The 19,793-nt window shown below is 42.4% G+C and overlaps 1 protein-coding gene across 1 annotated transcript in view; it reads right to left on the reverse strand.

Annotated features, from left to right (window-relative positions):
* The window catches only part of LOC126260214 (breast cancer type 2 susceptibility protein-like), a 169,494-nt gene that overhangs the window by 129,861 nt on the left and 19,840 nt on the right, over positions 1 to 19,793 (reverse strand). Inside the window, exons 3-4 of the mRNA XM_049957510.1 lie at positions 17,883 to 17,971; positions 12,736 to 12,954 (exon numbers count right to left, since the gene is read on the reverse strand). Coding sequence (XP_049813467.1) covers positions 12,736 to 12,954; positions 17,883 to 17,971 — 308 coding nt within the window. The remainder of the gene's footprint in view (positions 1 to 12,735; positions 12,955 to 17,882; positions 17,972 to 19,793) is intronic.

A 19,793-nucleotide genomic window follows, 5' to 3' on the forward strand; every position in this document is an offset into this window, starting at 1 on the left:
TGGCAACTGAAGCTTTAACATTAACGGGGGATGTGGTTTCAACAACTTGTTATGGCTCTATATACCTCATGAAGAACTTCTTCATTTTCCCTTTTTGCTTATAGGGACTGGACAGCATTACCCATTGCCCCACTTTATACTGCGGTAAACTTCCTTTCCGCTTCACTGGGTCTTCCTGCCTTTCCAAACCCTTCGTATTCGCCTTTTGTACTCGTTTCCAAACATCCCGAATTGTTCTCACGAACTGACATACAGATTCACCAGTCCTTCCTTTCTGTAGCTTCACTAAATCAAACGGCGACGGCATTTTTTGCCCATACAGTACCTCATATGGAGGCAAACCAGTATTTGTATGGATTTTTGCATACAATATGCTTCAAATACTCGTCCCACTTATGGTGATTAGAATCCACATAAAAACTCAGCATCTTCCCAATTGCTCTGTGTACCCGTTCTGACCTTCTGTTGGCCTGTGGATGCAACGTGCTCATCCTCAACTTCTTTACGTTCAACAATTTACACAGTCCCTTCATTAAATCCGACATGAAGTTGGTCCCTTGGTCATTAATTATTGTCTCCGGTACACCAAACTTCAAAATCCAATTGTTTACTAACGCTTGTGTGACCATTGCTGCCTGTTTATTTGGCATAGCCACCATCTCCACATACCTCAAAAAAATGGTTTATTATTCTCAGAATGAATCTGTTCCCTGATGGTGTTTGCCTGAAAGGTCCTAAGACATCAATCCTCAACACAGAGAATAAACATGCCGCTCATGCCGCTTCCGGCAATCGTTGTAGCTGTATCTGTTTCCGATCTACTTTCCTACCTCTCCACCAACACCTCTCCACCACTCTCCTATTCATCACTCTACACCCTCCTTGACCAGATAACATATGATCATGTGCTTCCTACAAAACCCCATCCATCAGCTTCGCTGCAACTACTGCCCTTGGTCCTAATTTCGTTTCCCTGCACAGAAGACCGTCGACAATATTAAATTGTGGCTGTGTATAATACAATTTACAATCGTTGTCCACGTCTTGTAATTCTTGCCATATCACTAGGTCATAACCTATGACTTCTACTTTTTCCACCTTTCTACTCAGTGCATCCGCATTACCGTGCTTCTTCCCAGGCTTGTGCAGCACCTCGTAGTCAAATTTACTAAGCCTCACAGCCCATCTAGCAAGTCTAGTGGACGGATTCTTCAACCCCAACAACCACTTCAACGCAGCATGATCTGTCAACAGGGGCAGATGTGGACTCTGACCACAATCTATTGGCTATGAACTGTAGATTAAAACTGAAGACACTGCAAAAAGGTGGGAATTTAAGGAGATGGGACTTGCATAAACTGAATAAACCAGAGGTTGTACAGAGTTTAAGGGAGAGCATAAGGGAACAACTGACAGGAATGGGGGAAAGAAATACAGTAGAAGAAGAATGGGTAGCTTTGAGGGATGAAGTAGTGAAGGCAGCAGAGGATCAAGTAGGTAAAAAGATGAGGGCTAGTAGAAATCCTTGGGTAACTGAAGAAATATTGAATTTAATTGACGAAAGGAGAAAATATAAAAATGCAGTAAATGAAGCAGGCAAAAAGGAATACAAACGTCTCAAAAATGAGATCGATAGGAAGTGCAAAATGGCTAAGCAGGGATGGCTAGAGGACAAATGTAAGGATGTAGAGGCTTATCTCACAAGGGGTAAGACAGATACTGGCTACAGGAAAATTAAAGAGACCTTTGGAGAAAAGAGAACCACTTGTATGAATATCAAGAGCTCAGATGGAAACCCAGTTCTAAGCAAAGAAGGGAAAGCAGAATGGTGGAAGGAGTATATAGAGGGTCTATACAAGGGCGATGTACTTGAGGACAATATTATGGAAACGGAAGAGGATGTAGATGAAGATGAAATGGGAGATATGATACTGCGTGAAGAGTTTGACAGAGCACTGAAAGACCTGAGTCGAAACAAGGGCCCGGGAGTAGATAACATTCCATTAGAACTACTGACGGCCTTGGCAGAGCCAGTCCTGACAAAACTGTACCATCTGGTGAGCAAGATGTATGAGACAGGCGAAATATCCTCAGACTTCAAGAAGAATATAATAATTCCAATCCCAAAGAAAGCAGGTGTTGACAGATGTGAAAATTACCGAACTATCAGTTTAATAAGTCACAGCTGCAAAATACTAACGCGAATTCTTTAGAGACGAATGGAAAAACTAATAGAAGCCGACCTCGGGGAAGACCAGTTTGGATTCCGTAGAAATGCTGGAACACATGAGGCAATACTGACCCTACAACTTATCTTAGAGGAAAGATTAAGGAAAGGCAAACCTACATTTCTAGACTTAGAGAAAGCTTTTGACAATGTTGACTGGAATACTCACTTTCAAATTCTGAAGGTGGCAGGGGTAAAATACAGGGAACGAAAGGCTATTCACAATTTGTACAGAAAACCAGATGGCAGTTATAAGAGTCGAGAGGTATGAAAGGGAAGCAGTGGTTGGGAAGGGAGTGAGACAGGGTTGTAGCCTATCCCCAATGTTATTCAATCTGTATATTGAGCAAGCAATAAAGGAAACAAAAGAAAAGTTTGAAGTAGGTATTAAAATCCATGGAGAAGAAATAAAAACTTTCAGGTTTACCGATGACATTGTAATTCTGTCAGACACAGCAAAGGACTTGGAAGAGCAGCTTAATGGAATGGAAGGAGGGTATAAGATGAACATCAACAAAAGCAAAACGAGAATAATGGAATGTAGCCGAATTAAGTCGGGTGATGCTGTGGGTATTAGATTAGGAAATGAGACACTTTTTTAAAGTAGTAAAGGAGTTTTGCTATTTGGGGAGCAAAATAAAATTTCTTAGTTCCATCCATAGATTTTTTAGGCACAATGACAATGCCCGCTCCCCAGCAACTATTACTACGCTCTATAATACCGTCTGCAAGCTGTTGATCAATGAAATCCTCCACAATTGGCTGCAAATACGTCGGTATTCTGTATGTTTTACGGTAAACAGGTGCTTCACTCCCTGTTGGTATCCTATGTTGAACTAATGGAGTTGCTGGCAATGGCCCTTGTGGAAAAAACAAATCCTTAAATTCCCACAATAATTCTTCCATATGCTCTCTTTCTCCTCTTTTCAAATGCTTAATTTTGTCATGCAATGCAATTCTATCGGCAGTTAGTGGTTGATCACTTTGCCTACCTCATGAACACCAGTCTACATCATCTGGCACATCCAAATTTGCTACTAAAACTTCTTTTCTCAAATTTGCGTCTACAGCACTAAAATTATCCTCGTTCACAGGAACTACTCACCCATCGTTCACCTCTTGTAAGCATACAATACTATGTTTCACAAAACAACCCAATGGACCAAAACTTCATTATCCTCCAATGGTTCAATAACAAATACTGTACCCACAGGTATATTTGACTCCACACTTACCTAAAGCGACTTCCCGGTGCCACCAGACACACACACACACACACACACACACACACACACACACACACACACATATATGCGAATTAAGCTTTAATGCTAATGTACGCACTTCAATTAGTTTGCTCATTGCGTTGAACGCCCCTTGTGACAGCTCTGCACCGACAACAGTTTCCCCTAGCTGAAATAACATTCCACCAAGTTCCACAGTTCGTTGTCCAAGGTCAATTTTGGCATGATGTTGACGCAAGAAATCTACTCCTAGGATCATGTCGTAGCCCTCGCTTACCCATGGTAGTACCTCCATGCATGCATCAAATCGGACTTTCCCTATGCTAAACTCAACTGTCACTGACCCCAAAGCTGTGACATCCTTATCGCGCAGGGAGCCGTAGGGCGCCCGCTGCATGCTTCTTCGCCATCGTGGTTAGGTTTATGGCGACAGCAAGTGCCTGCAATCTGACAGCCAAATCTGCGGTCTTTGCCTCGGGATGCCTCTGGTGTTTGTTGGGAGCCAACAAGACTGCCCGTGGCACCGAGCCGAGGCGTGGCCCACCACTGGCTGACTGCGGACCCTGCTTTGGCCTCAGAGGGTCAAACCAGCGACCTGCCGTGGTCTGGAACGCTGGCACCCCATCTGCTGGTGCGTGTAGCAGGTGGTGTGACACGCTCCGCCGTCTAGGAGAGCTGTCACACTTGAATGCTTTGTTAGTGAACCAGCACTTATTTATATGCGGCTGTGCACCTCTGTTTTGCTAAACGCGCCACTCCGCGTCACGTACTCATAACACTTAGGTTGGCCAGTGGGCCCCTTCTCCTTGTGACTTGTGCCATGCAAACTGCTGCGTGTACCTTTCCTAGTAGTTCTACGCCCCTGTGGCCTCTATTTTATTTCGCAACTGCTGCTGAGCGTAAGTCACTGTAAACAGGCCCGCACCTGGCTGTAACTTGCACGCTCAGAAATATTGCATCAAAACTGACTTTTCCTATCCCAAATGGTAGTGCCGCTACAACAGTAAGAAAATTCAAGAAATTAGAGACAATACTGAGGCTTACTGACTATCATTCTTCCCATGCGCCATTCTCATGTGGAACAGGGTAGGGAGTTCAGTTAGTGGTACCAGAAGTGTGGTATCATAGTCAGTTGATACCACTTGGGGGCAATTGTTCAGGCTCAGAGGTTGGCATTGGAAGTTCTGTGGTTATCTGACAGTGGAATAGACAGCGACCAGTGCAGTCCAACCACTAGCTGCACAAATGCCACACTCTCTGAGCCGAGGCACCACTGGAAGTGCTATGGGTCACTACGATAATGAGAGCACCTGACAGCAGATAGTGCTCAGTTCTGGAGTGGCAGACGAGTTCGTGCTAAATTGTTGTGTAGCTCCATTCTAGATCACTCTAGGGTTGATGTAATGTAGTTGAAACTTTCTTCACAGAAGTAATACTTCATGACTGATCTCGAGACTTACATTTTTATCTCCATTGTGAACAGTTGAAGTGTTTGACTTATCACAGCTCTGTCAAGGAATTGCACCTGCAATTCACCATGGAGTCATTAATTGAAGTTATGTATAATATAATAATTTCTCAGAGCTTGTGTTCTCTCATTCCTTTTATTCTGCCTCATAACCCATGCACCCTCCTGACGGGACACAAGTACTTTGGCAATGTGATCACCTAGTCATTTCATTGGTGATGCAGATTGTGGGAGGTCCCGTTCATTACTGAGCAAGGATTGTGGCAGAGTCAGTTTTACAATAAATATGCAGTTACATTTGTGAGAGACCTTTAGTGCATTTACCACAAGTGCAGCATAATTCAGCTTTATTTCAGATCCAGTGCCATGTCCAACAATTGTTACAGTGCACAAAGTGTTTCCTTTCCACAGAGTCCTGATAGAGGTGTAATTGTGTTGTAGTTTGTTTTCACTGCTGTGCTTCTCACTTTCTATTTTAGTGTGTTGTCATTTTTCCTCATGTATTTGCTAGCGTATTTAAGGTTGGGGGAGAGGCTTTGTTACATTTTGCTTTGTGAACTGTGGCCACACAAGAAATGTCTGTAACACATGTTGTTCAGTTTCAGGCACAGCAGATACAGCAACTGATGGAAGGCATGACCAATTTACTGGAATTTCAAACTAAGACGCTGTCATCATTTGCTGCTACTCCAGCACATATTGCAGCAATCAACACCTACATGTGCCTCATAGTTAAGGCAGTTTAAGGACAGCAGGAAGAAAAGGCAGAGTATATAGCACAGCTGCAAGCACACTTTGCTGTGGGTCACATCCAAGGTATGCATTGGCAAGTACATTTTTTGTCAACAGTATGAGTGGACATTTATTGCCTGTGATGTAACCGATTTCCAACAACCTGACCTGAAAGTGTTTCATATCAAGAGAAGCTGCCCTTGATAGATATTTTGATGGACAAATTCACCTAGTGGCAGCTAGATTGAAGTTTTTCAGATTATGAAGAAAGCCCATTCATTGCACTTGGGTCGGGAGGGACTCCCAGACAGAAAAGCTGACTGCTAGCTGCCATGCCTGTATGGAGCATCAAGATGCACCACCCCCAGAAATTCTGTGAATGTTCTAAGCCTACCGCCCAAGGGTAGAGGCTACACATCGATTATGCTAGTCCAGTTTGGAACATTCAATGGTTAATTGTAGTTGATGCATTTAGTAGATTCCTATTTGTTGTATAAGTGTAGTCAAACAATTGCTTCTCAAACTGTCAAAGTGCTGACATCAGTTGTTTGTATGGCGGGTCTTCCTGAAGTAACTGTCTCTGTCAATGGACCACAGTTCGTGTCAAGTGAAATTCAACACTTTTGTGATGCCTACGTGGTACGTTTTGTACTCACTAAGCAGCACACAAACAGACTTCATGCTTCCCATGGTCAGGAACAGGCTCTCCAAACATTCTTAGCATTCTCTTGTTCCCAGCAAGGGGCAGCCCGACACCTGTGGAGTTGCTCCACGATCGATGCCATAGAAATTTGCTTCACCTACTGCATCCACCTCAGTGCTCAGTCAAGTACCAAATACTCAGTACAAAATTAACAATGTCATGCCCCCCCCCCCCTTCCCCCAAGCATGTTCAGCACCTGCAGGAGATGGGAATGCAGCACCATTATTAACATTCTGAGTTGATCTCTTTTTGCCATTCCTGGTCCTTTGGGTGTGCACAGTCAGCATTAAACCAAATTTGTGCTTGTTTGTTGTGCGGTCCTGCCTCAGATCTTGCAGCCACTGCCATCCGCATCTCCCTTTGATTCAGCACCGCCAGTGCTGGTCATGGAGCTGATGGAGATCAACACAACACTGCTGATGTCCTCAAGGCGCCCACTTCTTCTGATGTCATGGTTGAGACTGGAGCCAAGATGATGTCTGCACCCACAGAATCTCAGCCATTCGTTGTGGTTGTGTATCCTAATCCTGGTTTCTCAGCCAGTGTTCCCAGACATTCACAAGGCAGATGCCAAAATGAGAGCAGGAGTGCTGCATCAGCCATCACCATAGGTCCTGCTTCCTCAGCAACACTTGTGGCCAAGCCTCCTACTCACTGTTGTTTTGTTCACAACATGACAATGGTGAGATCATTTGGTGTGGAGGAATATGGTATCATAGCCAGTTGACACTATCCAGGGGGCAATCGTTCAGGTTCAGAAACTGGCACTGGAAATTCCAAGGTTGTCCAACAGCTGAGGTGGCACCAGTGCCATGGGCCATGAGGATAAAGTGACTGGCCAACAACAGCAGTGTCCAATTCTTATGGAGTGGTAAATGAGTTCCTGCTGAGTTGTCATGTAGCTCCAATCTAGTACCAACATAGTGTAGTCGCAACTTGCTTTATGAAAGTAGTACTGCAGGATTTGCCTCAAAACTTATGTTTATGTATTCATTGTGAAGACAAGTATTTGACTTATCCTGGCTTTGTCAAGCACTTTTGTCTGGAAATCATCAAGGAGTCATTGTACTGAAGTTAAATATAATATAATAATTTTTCAGAGCTTCTGTTCTCTCATTCCTTTTATTCTGCCTCAGAACCCATGCACTGTCCTGATGGGAAACAAGTACTTTCGGCAATGAGATCACTTGGTCACTTCAAGAAGTACCTTCCACCACACACCATTAGGTGGCTTAGGAAGTATGATGTACATGTAGGTGTAAAATAAATTTGTGGGAATTTACGGTCTCTTATCAACTTGATCACATAAAAGATAGCAGCATTTATCCCGGCACCCCTTTGGGTTAAAATAGGTTGCAGTGAAGAAGCTACATCTGGCAATATATCTCTTAAGTGCTGCAACAGGTGCTTTCAAGGAGAATTCAGCATATTCACATTGTAATATTTTCCACATCCTTTAGGTTAGAATAAAATATTTTAATTGCTTTCCCGGCCATCATCATGTACGGGAAAGCACTACTTAACAACAATAGGAGCCTTTTTTTATTCAAATTTATTGGCACAAAGCAGACTTTTACTGACATCTACCAAGCTGAACTAGGGCACTTGAGTTCACTATGAAGTTTACAGATTGTAAAAAAATTCACAAAATTACTTGTTCTCTGCACTTTTAGTATGATTCATACGAAAGGGGGGAGGGGAGAGGGAGAGAGGGAGGGGGTGGGGGAGAGAAGAAACTGCAATAAAAGATATCATCCTGCACGATATTACAATATATGCACCGAAGCCAGAAAATTGATATATAATACATTACTAATGTCTAAATTGTTGCAGGTATATTTATGAAAACTTCAACATATGCACTTACTCCCCTAATGACCAAAACATACAAATATTCATGCAACATGCATTTGCACAGAAATCTGAGCTCAAATGATGATATTGTCCCCCTAACATGGCAGACTTGCAGCAATATAACACAGGTGATGGTGTCAAGTCAGCATTGTCTCGACTTCGCTATGTATAGCTGCCATTGCTAATGGCCAAATAAAGTTTTGCCGAGATGCTACTTATACACGCCCATCCAGCCACCAGGCTCATTGGAGCTGGCAGCTGTAGCCAGGCAGCCATCATGCTACTGAACCTTCCACGCATAGCCTGGACAGCCACTGTTCATCCTCAGCCCAGCATTCAAACATCGAGGTACGAAGTTTGGGGTCAACCACGTTGCCCCATCAGCACATTGCTGCCCCATACTGCAGCTGCTACTTGTAAGTGCCAGCTGGGCAATGGAGCCAGCAATTGCCAGCTGCTGACTTAGTATCTGACTGTGTCAGCTATGCCAAGTGTCAGCTATGCCATGCCACCATGCTACTGCTCAAACCAAGCAACACAGTACTGTCCTACTCTGCATAAACAGGAGTTTGACACCTGACTGTGCACATGGGAAGAGGACACACATACATTTATTCGGCTAAGTATTACGAAATTTGGTGTTAAATGAAGAGTACATCTCAGCTGCAAAATTCTTGCTGACTGGTTCTCACCTCCAAGTCCACCGTTGAACCCACAATGCCTATATGGCAGAGAAGTAGCGCCATCCTGACACTCAGAAGAATGTCTTTCCACCTGTCTGGTAGTTGTTGAACCACTATGTAACTCTTACATTTGGTGGAGGAAGCGGGACTGGTGGAGGTACTTCTGACATCGTCAATGCCATTAGGAGTATGTAGCAGTTTGTGCGACCTCTGGATGCTCCTGGGTGCTGTATGTCCTATACATTTCCATTCCCCTTGTCTGCATAGAAATACTTCATAAGCAATATGCTGGGAGTGAAGGCAGGTGTACATTATGGAAGAGGGCTGTGGGATGAACCCATAACCCATGTGAGATGTATTCAGTGTAACCTGCTAGGTCCTTCCACTCTGTGCTGAGTCCCACACTGGAGGAGTAGGCGAAGAGGGGCACTATACCAGACAGAGCAAGAAACGTGCTTGGCTGAAGCAGAGTAAGACTTGGTGCTGGAGCAGTATGTGTGAGTGTAAAAAGTACAGTACACACTCGCATAATCTGTGCATCCTAATTTTGAGGGGGGGGGGGGGGGGGGGGAGTTCTTTTTGCTTTAATCTGTTTTATTTACAAAAAAAAATTGTTCTAAAGTAATGATGTTTTCAAAATGACATATATAAATTGGTTTGAAGAAACGTGTAATCTTCACATACTGTTGTACAGGTTCATAAATCATTAAAACGTAACCTCTTGAGCTGTGTGCAGCTGGCTGGCCGGCTGCCCCATTAGCCAGGCAGTTGGCCTGGTAACATTATCTTCACCAGCTGGGACTCTAGGCCTACTTACAATAGCAAAAAGAGAGACAGAGAGATAGGTATTGCCGTTTATAAGAACTTAACATTAATATGTGCAATAAAATATTTTAGTCAATATCGACCGGCATGCTCCCTTACCTCTCTATTCATCATCATGTTCGTTGTCATCACTAGCGGGACAACAACTGCTGTCATCACCATCTTCCCTTAGAGTGTCATCCTCTGTTCCATCCAGATACCACATTTTTTGAAGAATTTTTCCACCAGTGGTTGTGGAATGGAGTCCCATGCACTTTTCACCCACTCACAAATCTGGGACAAATACGGCCGTTTGATTTTTCCACTCGGTGTGAACTTGGGGTTTTCATAAGCCATCCACTGCGTATATCGCTGTTTAAGTGCAGCTTTGAATGACTGATTTGTACATGCATCTAGTGGTTGTAGGATGGATGTTAGGCCTCCAGGGATAATGACCAATTCTGTTTCCCCTTTTTGTAATTTGTCTTCGACTTCCTTAGTTGTATGTCCACAGAAGCCGTCCAGGACCAGCATGTTACACAAATTCAGTAACGCACCAGGACGATGTTGCCAAACGTGTGTCACCCAATCACAAGGTCATTGTCCATCCACCCTTTTGGATTGCCTTTCACTCATATTTTCGGAGTAGTTTTAATTTTAAATATCACATAAGGTGGTAGCTTTCGTCCATCGCCAGTTACGCACAACATCACTGTACACCTTTGCTTCTCACTGCCGCCACTTCGTATCATGATGCTGGATTCTCCTTTCCTGTTCACGGTGGTGTTGAGCAGCATCTCAAAACAGACTGGTGTTTGATCTGTGTTACCAATTTGCAATAATATATAGGACTGTTTGTGTCACAGATTTGTCACCTAATGATGAAAATGCATTATTTTTTCCTCACAATTGCCTGAAAGCCATTGAGCAATCATAGTTTTCCTCCAGAATCCTAATCCATTTTGGATGAAAAATCTTGAAAGCCAGCCCCAGCTAGCTTTGAAACTGGTAATGCCTAGTTCTTTGGCTAAAGCGAATGCTTTAAGTTGGCACATTTCATTCATCAGCACACATACATATTGTAGTATATCACCTACATAATTGCAGAGCCCTTTTTTCGAGGTTCGGATGCTTCGCTTTTTGGCCATGAAATGCCTGGCGATTACTGTTAGTTTCTTGAAGCTGCATTTTGTTTTTTCGCTAGTTATGAAATACAGCTCTCACTCACGTCGTACTTTCTTCCTGCTGTACAGTTTCCAATGTTCTTGGCTTCTTCAATAATGTTCAGTTTTTCTTTAGCAATGTACGAGCGATAACCAGAACTTGTAGCTATAATTAACAAGTTTGAAAATGTTGTTAAGGCTTCACTTTTGACATGCCACAGACTGAGACCATAACAATGCAATAGTATAATGAGATCTATTGCTGGAGGCAGAGTAGTACCAACATTCTTTTGAATAATCCACGTACCCCAGTTTTTTGTTCTTAAATTCAGGAACAAGCATGCATGGCTTATCCTGTAGATAAGTGTGTATATAGTAAACAAGCGTAGGTGCAATTTAGTAAAAGTGGAGTTGTCGTGTAGGTTATAAATGTAAGAGTCATCAAGGGATCTAAGCTAGTGGACATGTGGATTGGCATCAACAGAGTGCCACACTGAAAATAAAAAATGTTTTATTTGCAGCAGTTAGCTAGAAGTCCCAGCTATTTCTCTACTTAGCTGCCGCTCCAACTTAGGAACTTTTCATAGCCCAGTACCAACTTTCCAATATCTTCATCATAGATGGTAGCCCACTGTACTTTCTGCCCATTCCCTGCACTGATCTGCAGCTCCCTGTCTGTGCCAAAACACTGTTTTTACAGCCAGCACTTAAGGTGAGTGAAGAGATCAAGATCAGAGAGAGCTAATTTTGGGCTGTACGGTGGGTGATTGTCACAAAGAAAGAAATGCACAACAGCTGTATTATGTGGGCTGCATGAATACGACGGAACCCTCAGCAGGCACTTCACACTTGGCGAGACACTCTACTGGTCTAAGCATCTTTATGAACTCCATACACACTCCAATCTGAAAAGTGCAACATGATGCGATCAACTGACACACTAGAGACACTGTGCGACACAAATGCACACAGTTTCTTTGAATTTTCACTGTGGTTTCAACTTTGTGACTAATCGGTGTTTGGTGGAAAAAAAACCTCATAGATTTAAGTATTATGAAGTTTTTTCTGAAGGTTTTGTTGGGTGTGTAGTTTTGCACGGAAGCGAAACATGGACAATAGGCAGTTCAAACAAAAAGAGAATAGAAGCCTTTGGAGTATGTTGCTACATAAGACTGCTGACAATTGAATGGGTAACTCACATAAGTAATGAGGAAGTACTGAATAAAATTGAGGAGAAAAAAATCAAGGCATTACTTAAATAAAAAGAGAGGATTGATCGATATGATACATTCTGAAATACCAAGAAATCATCAGGTTAGTATTGGGGGATGTGTGAGGGGTAAAAATTGTAGAGGGAGACCATGAGACAAATACAGTAAGCACGATCAAATGGATGTAGGTTGCAGTAGTTACTCAGAAATGAAGAGGGAGGCAAAAACAGTAAGCAGGATCAAACGGATATAGGTTGCAGTAGTTACTCAGAAATGAAGAGGCTTGCTGATGATAGGGTAGTGCGGAAAGCTGCATCAAACCAGTCTTCAAACTGAAGACCACAACAACAACATATAAATTGCAAAGTATAATGCTTATAAGTTTTTTTGCAGTGCTGAAGATGGGCAATTTTATGGACGAAGCTGGAAAGAAAGCGAAAGGTGGTGGTGGTGGTGGAGAGTGAGGGGATGGGGAGGTTGGGGAAGGAGACTCAGAGGGGGTGAGAGGGGGGAGGGGGAAGAGAGAGAGAGGGGGGGAGGGGACATTTACATATCAATATAATGTTAGGAGAGGAGGAGGAGGAGGAGGAGGAGGAGGAGGAGGAGGAGGAGGATGACAAGTAGACTGAAGAAGTTCAGTGAATACCTTGAAGCAAAAATATGGGGAAAGCTCCTCTCTGTTGCAGCCAATTTCCAGACAATCCAGCGATAATGGTTCTGAATCCATCCAGCAGGTATTAGAGATTTGTCCACATTAGGACTAGTTACAAAAGCTCGTTCCACTTCTTGCACACCAGCAAACCCACCCAAATCAAATTCCAAAGATGTATCATCCGCAGCTTGAAGGGCTTGACAGTCTTCTTCCCTAGAGGACAAAAAAGTTAAACCTTGCTAAAACTTTAAAGCAACAGTTGAAAACTACATATTTCACAAACAAAAGACATAATTAAGTACATAGTAAAGAAGATAAATCAAAACTGTGCTAAAGTGATTTTTTAAAAATTGTGTCTTTGGAAAAAATAGAAGAAATTATGTATGTAAAAGTAGTAAAAAAATGAAGAGTTAATCTTAACTCAGAAGCAGCTGACAGTAATAAAATGTATGCACTGGAACAGAATGCAAAGAAGTGGACACACCATAGCAATGACAGGTAAAGATAATTTTGTGCAATAGGGTAGGAAAAAAAAGTAGAAAAGATTGCTGCCTGAAGAAACTTCAATATAATACACAAAACTAAGAACGTAACAGTATTATAAAGAGGAAACTTGCTACTCACCATATAATGGAGATGCCGAGTTGCACATAGGCACAAGAAAAAGACTCTCACAAACAAAGCTTTCGGCCATTACAGCCTTCATCAACAATAGATGACAGACACACGCACGCACACACACACACACACACACACACACACACACACACACACACACGTACGCACGCACGTGCGCGCAACCCCAACTCAAACACAAGACTGGTGTCTCCGGAAACTGAAACCATACTGTGAGCAGCAGCACCAGTGCATGATGGGAGTGGCGAGTGGGTGGGGGTAAGGAGGAGGCTGGGGCGGGGAGGGGGAGTGATAGTATGGTGGGGGTGGCAGACAGTGAAGTGCTGCAGGTTAGACGAAGGGCAGGGGAGAGGTGGAGAAGGGGAGAGTAGTGGAAAAGTAGAGATGTAAAAGACTGGGTGTGATGGTGGAATGATGGATGTGTAGTGCTGGAATGGGAGCAAGGAAGGGGCTGGGTGGGTGAGGACAGTGACTAACAAAGGGTGAGGACAGGAGGGTTACGGGAATGTAAGATGTATTGCAGGGAAAGTTCCCACCTGCGCAATTCACAAAAGCTGGTGTTGGTGAGAAGGATCCATAGGGCACAGGCCGTGAAGCAGTCATTGAAATGAAGGATGTGATGTTTGGCAGCGTGTTCAGCAACAGGGTGGTCCACTTGCTTCTTGGCCACAGTTTGTCGGTGGCCATTCATGTGGACAGACAGCTTGTTGGTTGTCATGCCCACATAGAATGCAGCACAGTGGCTGCAGCTTAGCTTGTAGATCACGTGACTGGTTTCAATGTTAGCCCTGCCTTTGATGGGATATGAGATATTAGTGACCGGACTCGAGTAGGTAGTGGTGGTGGTGGTGGTGGTGGTGGTGGTAGGAGGATGTATGGGACAGGTGTTGCATCTAGGTCTATTACACGGGTATGGGCTATGAGGTAAGGGATTGAGAGCAGGAGTTTTGTAAAGATGGACAAGTATATTGTGTAGGTTCAGTGGACGGCAGAATACCACTGTGGCAGGGGTGGGAAGTACAGTGGGCAGGACATTTCTCATTTCAGAGCAAGATGAGAGGTAGTTGAAACCCTGGCGGAGAATGTAATGCAGTTCCTCCAGTCCTGGGTGGCACTGAGTTATGAGGGGAATGCTCCTCTGTGGCCAGACAGTGGGACTTTAGAAGGTGGTTGTGACAAAGCAAGTTGGGATAATTTTACTTCCCCCATTGTTTTGCCATCTGCCTACTTAAGATTCATTTTTTCATTTTGGACTAATTACCATTAAAATATGTGAGTATAATCTGCATTTTCATAAAAAAGAAAGGTTGGCCCTCACTTTTAAAGAATTTAACACCAGATCTAATTTTGTGCTTAGTTTTATGTATGTAATTGATTTTCTAATTTATTTAGACTATTCCTAGTTAGTATCTTTTGTTACAGGGTGAAATCAGTAATTGTTTTGTAACCTAAATTCTATTGTTGACTTATAAAGGAATATAAGTTCAGTACTAATTGTAAACAATTGGAGGAACAACTAATAGTATTCTTAAAGGATCTACTTGGCTCTATTCAAAAACATGTTAGCAAAGCCAGCCCTTAATTAATTCCAAAGTAATTAACAGGCTGTGTTTGTGGAGCAGGAGGAGTGCGAAGGGGTGGGGAGGGGGGGGGGGTAAGGAGCTGAGAAGGGGACAGGACTATGCCGGTGGGTTGATGGGATAGAACACATGTATAGTACTGGAGTGGGAGCAGGAAAGGTCTAGGCAGGGGAGGACAAGGATTAATGGAGGTTGAAGCCACAGAGGTTATAGAAATGAAGAATATATTGCAGGGAGAGTATCCACCTGTGCAGTACAGAAACGCTAGCATTGGTTGGAAGAATCAAGATGACACAAGCACACTGTGTTGCATGGCATGCTTGTAGCTGTGTCGCCCATTTGTCTCCCAACCAAAGTTTAACAGTGACCATTCATGTGAATAGACAGTTTGTTATTTGTGATGCTGTGTAGAAAGCAGCACAGTGGTTGCTAATAAGTTGGCAGATTTAATGGCTGCTTTCAAAAGTGACCCTGCCTTTGATGGGGTAGGAAATGCATGCAAAATGACTGGAGTTGGTAGTATAGGTAGGATGTGTGGGACAGGTCTCGCATCTAGAGCTGTTGCAGGGACATGAGACATGAGGAAAGAGGTTGGGAGCAGGAGTGGACAAAGATATTCTGTAGGTTGTATGGGCAGCAGAACACCACTGTGGGAGGGGTAAAAAGGATATTTGTGATTTCAGGGCACAACGAGAGGCAGTTGCAAGCCTGGTAGGTCCTGCACACTTAGCAGCCCTATAGTGTCCCCACCACCTCCCTGTACCTTTCCAAGGCAGCACTAGCATGCCCTCCTACCCTGTTATGCCTCTCCCTCCCTGCCACCCCCCCCCCCCCCCCCCCAAGTCTCTTTTGTACCTCAACTACAGAGATTTTTGCTTATCTCAGATGCAACCAAAGTCAGGCTGCAGCACTCAGAGATAACAGTGACCATTTGTGAGTGAGTTAATCTAGTGAGAATGTGTAGGAGTTTTTTTATGTCTGATGGAGGACTTAATCTGATCACCGAATTTAGCTAGCATTCTTTTTCACTGTGCAGTTATGATTCTGTTTGGGTGATATTTCCTGTGTTTATCCAGAGATATGGTTGTCTTCATATCTGCAGTTACTGGGCACTTTCTGGCTCAGTCTCAAAACTTCCTGATGATTTGAAGTACTACAGCGCAATCGGTCAGCTGTGCTACGATGTCCAGATATTCACAGCTCTTCTATTTATTTGAACGCTTAAATTTTTCCCATTCTCTCAGGTGGTATTCATATTTCCTTGCTATCTTTAATAATTCAGTATTATTTCATTCACTCTAACTGGAAGACTATGAAATCCTCTGTAGGTGGCATGCATCTGCATACCCACCTCAGAATGCATAATTCAAGGGAACACATTACTTCACTTATGATGGATTATGATGTTTCACCGAACAATGCACACTGTCGCAATGTACAAAAATAGACAGTTGCTGTGTAGGGTCCAAAGTCTGGCTTCACCTGCCAGAGACTGTGGTCATGCATGTGAGAGTTGTGTGTGTGTGTGTGTGTGTGTGTGTGTGTGTGTGTCTACTTTCTATGAAAGCCTTGTTGGCCAAAAGCTCACTTTTCGACAGTCTTTACATTGTGCCTATCTGCGACTCAGTGTCTCCACTATATGACGAGTAGCAACTATCCTTTTCATAATATTTTTACATTCCATCCTGGATTTTCGATTGTTTAACAATGATAGTAATTAACTAACAACACATGGTAAATTATTTATATGTATAAATATATAATGAGACTTACCAAACGAAGCGCTGGCAGGTCGATAGACACACAAACTAACACAAACAAACACACAAAATTCAAGCTTTCGCAACAAACTGTTGCCTCATCAGGAAAGAGGGGAAGGAGAGGGAAAGACGAAAGGATGTGGGTTTTAAGGGAGAGGGTAAGGAGTCATTCCAATCCCGGGAGCGGAAAGACTTACCCTAGGGGGAAAAAAGGACAGGTTTACACTCGCGCACACACACACACATATCCATCCACACATATACAGACACAAGCAGACATATTGGTCTTTAAATATGTCTGCTTGTGTCTGTATATGTGTGGATGGATATGTGTGTGTGTGCGAGTGTAAACCTGTCCTTTTTTCCCCCTAGGGTAAGTCTTTCCGCTCCCGGGATTGGAATGACTCCTTACCCTCTCCCTTAAAACCCACATCCTTTCGTCTTTCCCTCTCCTTCCCCTCTTTCCTGATGAGGCAACAGTTTGTTGCGAAAGCTTGAATTTTGTGTGTTTGTTTGTGTTAGTTTGTGTGTCTATCGACCTGCCAGCGCTTCGTTTGGTAAGTCACATCATCTTTGTTTTTAGATATATTTTTCCCACGTGGAATGTTTCCCTCTATTATATAAATATATAATGAGATATTTCTATTGCTATCTTGATCCTAGCTGTGATAAATTAATTTGTTGAACATTTGTGTTCTCATTCCAGCTGTAGCACTGAATGAAAAACACAGTTTGGATAACAGGATGCTGCAGGCTACAACCCCTAGTGAAAGGTTGTAGCATGGAGTAGACAACACAATTAAATTTTGCATCAGTATTTGCCAACATACACATAACATTTACATTTAACATAAACAGCATTTCCTTCTGTTAAAATAAAATTAATATTTTTAAAATACTGAAACTGGTAACACGCTAAAGTCATGAGCTGCCTAGCTGTTGCCTCCACAGAAAAAAAATGGGAAATTCAAATAAGATGATGTTGAATATGAGTACACTAAAAAGAGGGTATGGGGAGAAAGTGGACTGTGAAGAATAAGAAAACTAAATATCAGATGACTGGACAAATCATGTACATAATTATACCATTTATTTTATGTCTATGATCTATTAAAGACACAAAATCAATAAATAAACCATGACAAGCATTAATAAATAGTCGTACCTGTAAAAATCATGAGCAGAAAATTTAAAAAATTCAGCAGTTTTGGATGTCACATTTATTACAGATTTCTTCACTCCAAACTGAAGAAGCTGCAAGGAAAAAAATTATCAAATTAGCAGCATATATACACAAGACATCATAAAGAAAGCAATTTAAATCTACTAGATTATACAGACAATACTTATTTCACATTTGCTTGTTTCATTCTGACAATGCACTCTTTCCAGTTATCTACAGTATTACCATTGGAGATTGCTAGCTAGCTGCAGGCTAGGCGGAGCAAATGTAGAATACTTCTTTGTACGTAACCCTTAAACATCCTTAGATAGACGCACACAATATGGCTCGATTCACAGTGGGTAAGTGGCAGACTTCACACTCAAAGATCTGGTGTTTGATCCCCAGTCAGTAAGTCTAAGGATTTTATTTTTTATTATTTCTTTTCTGGCACTTTTTCCTTCTTTCCCCTATGGCAATGATTTGTTAACGTAAAAAATGCCAAACAGCATGGTGGGAAAAAATTGCAATACCAAAAGATAATTAATGTAAAGTAATGAAATTGCAGAAATACATCTGGCTAGTCAACATATTTAAGTGATTAGCATTGCAAGATCACAGGTTAATGCGAGCATGAGATAAGCCATTGCAAATGTGAAATTCTAGTACATTAGTAACCTGTATAACCACCAGAATGTTGAATACAAGCATGCAAATGTGCATGCATTCTGTATTACAGGTGTCAGTAATCGGTTTGTGGGACGGACTTCCATGCCTGTTGCATCTGGACGGTCAGTACAAACTTCCTTCTCATCCCGTACAGTATGTCTCCCCTGACCCGCAGTTCTGGGTGACTTTCCCAACATCTACCTCTTTTTCCTACAGCTCTCCAGTCCTTTTCCTTCAGCCTTCTTCCTTCCCCTTCAACCCTTCTGCCTGAAGAAGGAGTCACTGGCTCCAAAAGCTTGTCAATCACAACAGCCTTATGTGTGTGTTCTGCTATCGCTTGGTGAGTAGATTTTTTATCTATCCAATTAAATATAAACAGAGTCAGTTTTTATACCTAATTCACTATTATGAATAAGGAAATTTTATCCCCATGCATTTGAAAGATCTGAGAGAATTTCTTTGTCTCTGTATTTCTAATTCCTCTGAAACACATGCAGAGGTAATAGTGTCAGAAGATTTTTATATTAAAATGTATCAAAAGCTGATGACAAAAATAGAAGCTTCATCCACCAGTTTGAACATATTACACTTAATGTTAAATAAGAGCAAGTTAGAAATGCGAAGTGAAATGGTTCAGTCCCCCACCTCTGCCAAATCTATCACAATAAATTATTACTGATCTCTCACTCAGCAGATAATGTGTTGCCCTAGTATCAATCAATGCAAAAAATAAAATGTCTAACTGTTGAAATCATAGCATCCTCCCTCTTGATGAGAGGGGATGATGAGGTCTCAAGAAACAGGACACAGAGAAGTACATGGGAGGTCAGTGGTTTGGTTATTTAGTATAAAGATGTACTGGAAAAAAATTAGTTTCTTAGAGGAAGAAGGAAGGAAGATTAGGGCTTAACAGCCCATCATCAATGAAATCATTAGACACTTAGCAAAGTCTCATAAAGGAAAGGAAATCAGCTGTGGCCTTTCATAGGAACCGTCCTGGCATTCACCCTAAGTGATTTAGGGAAGTCATGATGAACCTAAACCAGGATGACTGGACAGAGATATGAACAGTCACACTCCTTGTTATGAGTTCCACGTCTTAAACAGGAAGGCAGTGAGGACAGAGGAAATAACATAAAGGGTTTTGAAGCCATGCCAGGACATAGATAATGGAAGTTGGAATTTTAAAAAAGTAAAATAAGATTTAAAGAAATAAAAATAATTAACAATTAGCCTGTGTCATGA

This window comes from Schistocerca nitens, chromosome 5 (assembly GCF_023898315.1).
Source record: "Schistocerca nitens isolate TAMUIC-IGC-003100 chromosome 5, iqSchNite1.1, whole genome shotgun sequence".
Lineage (NCBI taxonomy): Eukaryota > Metazoa > Arthropoda > Insecta > Orthoptera > Acrididae > Schistocerca > Schistocerca nitens.